This window comes from Eimeria tenella, genomic scaffold (assembly GCF_000499545.2).
Source record: "Eimeria tenella Houghton genomic scaffold, Eth_scaff1503, whole genome shotgun sequence".
In the NCBI taxonomy this organism is placed as follows: domain Eukaryota; phylum Apicomplexa; class Conoidasida; order Eucoccidiorida; family Eimeriidae; genus Eimeria; species Eimeria tenella.
This window is the reverse complement of record NW_013543969.1, coordinates 53-1,606: the sequence shown is the minus strand read 5'-3', so window position 1 is coordinate 1,606 and position 1,554 is coordinate 53. Positions and strand designations below refer to the sequence as shown.

The following is a 1,554-nucleotide window of genomic DNA, read 5'->3' as shown; positions in this document are numbered from 1 at the left end:
CAGTTCCCTCGGCTCCAAATCAGGGCGACTGCGGCTCTTGTTATGCCATAACAAGCAGCACTGTTTTGACTTCAAGGTAAAATAAATAAATAGATAAATAAATAATAAATAATTTATTTAATTAATTTGTATTTAATGGAGAAAACGGCGGAGGCGCAGCGTTGCTGTAGCTGCAGAAAAAACCAGCGCAGCAGCAGCAGCAGCAGCAGCAGCAGAGGCGGCAGCAGCAGCACTAGTAGTAGCTTAAGTAACAGCACACGCCAGCAGCAGCAGCAGCTCCTGCAGCAGCTCCAGCAGCAGTAGAAACTTCAGCAACAGCAGCAGCTACTGCAGCAGCTCCAGCAGCAGTAGAAACTTCAGCAGCAGCAGCGACAGCAGCAGCAGCAGCAGCAGCAGCAGGATCTTTTGTATGTTTGTTTTTCAGACTTTGGATTCGCTACGCCCAACATGATGACATCTTTGGAAAGGTCCACGTCAACGCCCTTCAAGTAAGCAACAGCTAGCTACAGCTAGCTACAGCTAGCTGCAGCTAGCTACAGCTAGCTACAGCTAGCTACCTAGCTGCCTAACCAGCAGCTAGCTACAGCAAGCTGCAGCTAGCTAGCCACAGCTAGCTACAGCTAGCTACAGCAAGCTGCAGCTAGCTAGCCACAGCTAGCTGCAGCTAGCCATAGCTAGATGCAGCTAGCCATAGCTAGGTGCAGCTAGCCATAGCTAGATGCAGCTAGCCACAGCTAGCTACAGCTAGCTACAACTAGCTACAGCTAGTCACGGCTACTGTAGCTACAGCAAGCCATAGCTAGCTGTAGCCAGCTACAGTTCGCTGCAGCTAGCTACAGCTAGCTACAGCTAGCGACAGCTAGCTACAGAAAGCCGCAGCTAGCTAACCTCAGTGATGTTGCCACAGCTAGCTAGCCGCAGCTAGCTAGCCACAGCTAGCTAACCACAGCTAGATGCAGCAGCCTGAACTCCTTCACAGCTAGCTGCCGGCAGCAGCAAAGTGTTGCTGCAGCAAGCTGCTGCAGCAAGCTGCTGCAGTGCCCCAGGTGTCTGTACACCCCTCGGCGCTGCAGTAACTTCGCCGCTGCCGCTGCATTACTGTTTTATTTATTTATTTATTTATTTATTTATTTATTCATCCATTTATTTATTTATTTATTTATTTATTTGTTTGTTTGTTTTCAGGGCACTGCATGCAATGTGTACAACCAGGGCTGCTCCGGGGGTTATGTTTTTTTGGCTTTGAAGTTTGGCAGCGAAGAAGGGTTTAGAAGTCAAGAGTGTTTAGAAGACTACAACAAAACCCTAACTCAAACTGTAAACCCTAAACCCTAAACCCTAAACCCTAGGCCCTGCGTGGGCAGAGCGGAAGAGCTTGCGCTCTTTTTCCCGCTGCCGGCGGCAGTTTCCCATTCGCCTCCAAACCCTAAACCCTAAACCCTGAACCCTAAACCCTCGCCATTAAACCGCAGCCCTTGCCTCCAAACCCTAAACTCTAAACCGTTGCAGCCCTTGTCTCTAAACCGTAGACCCTCGACTGTAAACGCTAAACCC

The 1,554-nt window shown here is 49.5% G+C and overlaps 1 protein-coding gene across 1 annotated transcript; it reads left to right on the top strand.

The window, feature by feature from the left end:
* Window positions 1-424: 424 nt before the first annotated feature.
* ETH_00026760 (uncharacterized protein) lies at window positions 425-1,246 on the top strand (the record flags this gene model as incomplete). Its single annotated transcript, XM_013379158.1, has 2 exons — window positions 425-488; window positions 1,186-1,246. Coding segments are annotated over 2 exons (125 nt in total), but the record flags the coding sequence as incomplete, so codon positions are not given.
* Between the last annotated feature and the right edge of the window lie 308 nt (window positions 1,247-1,554).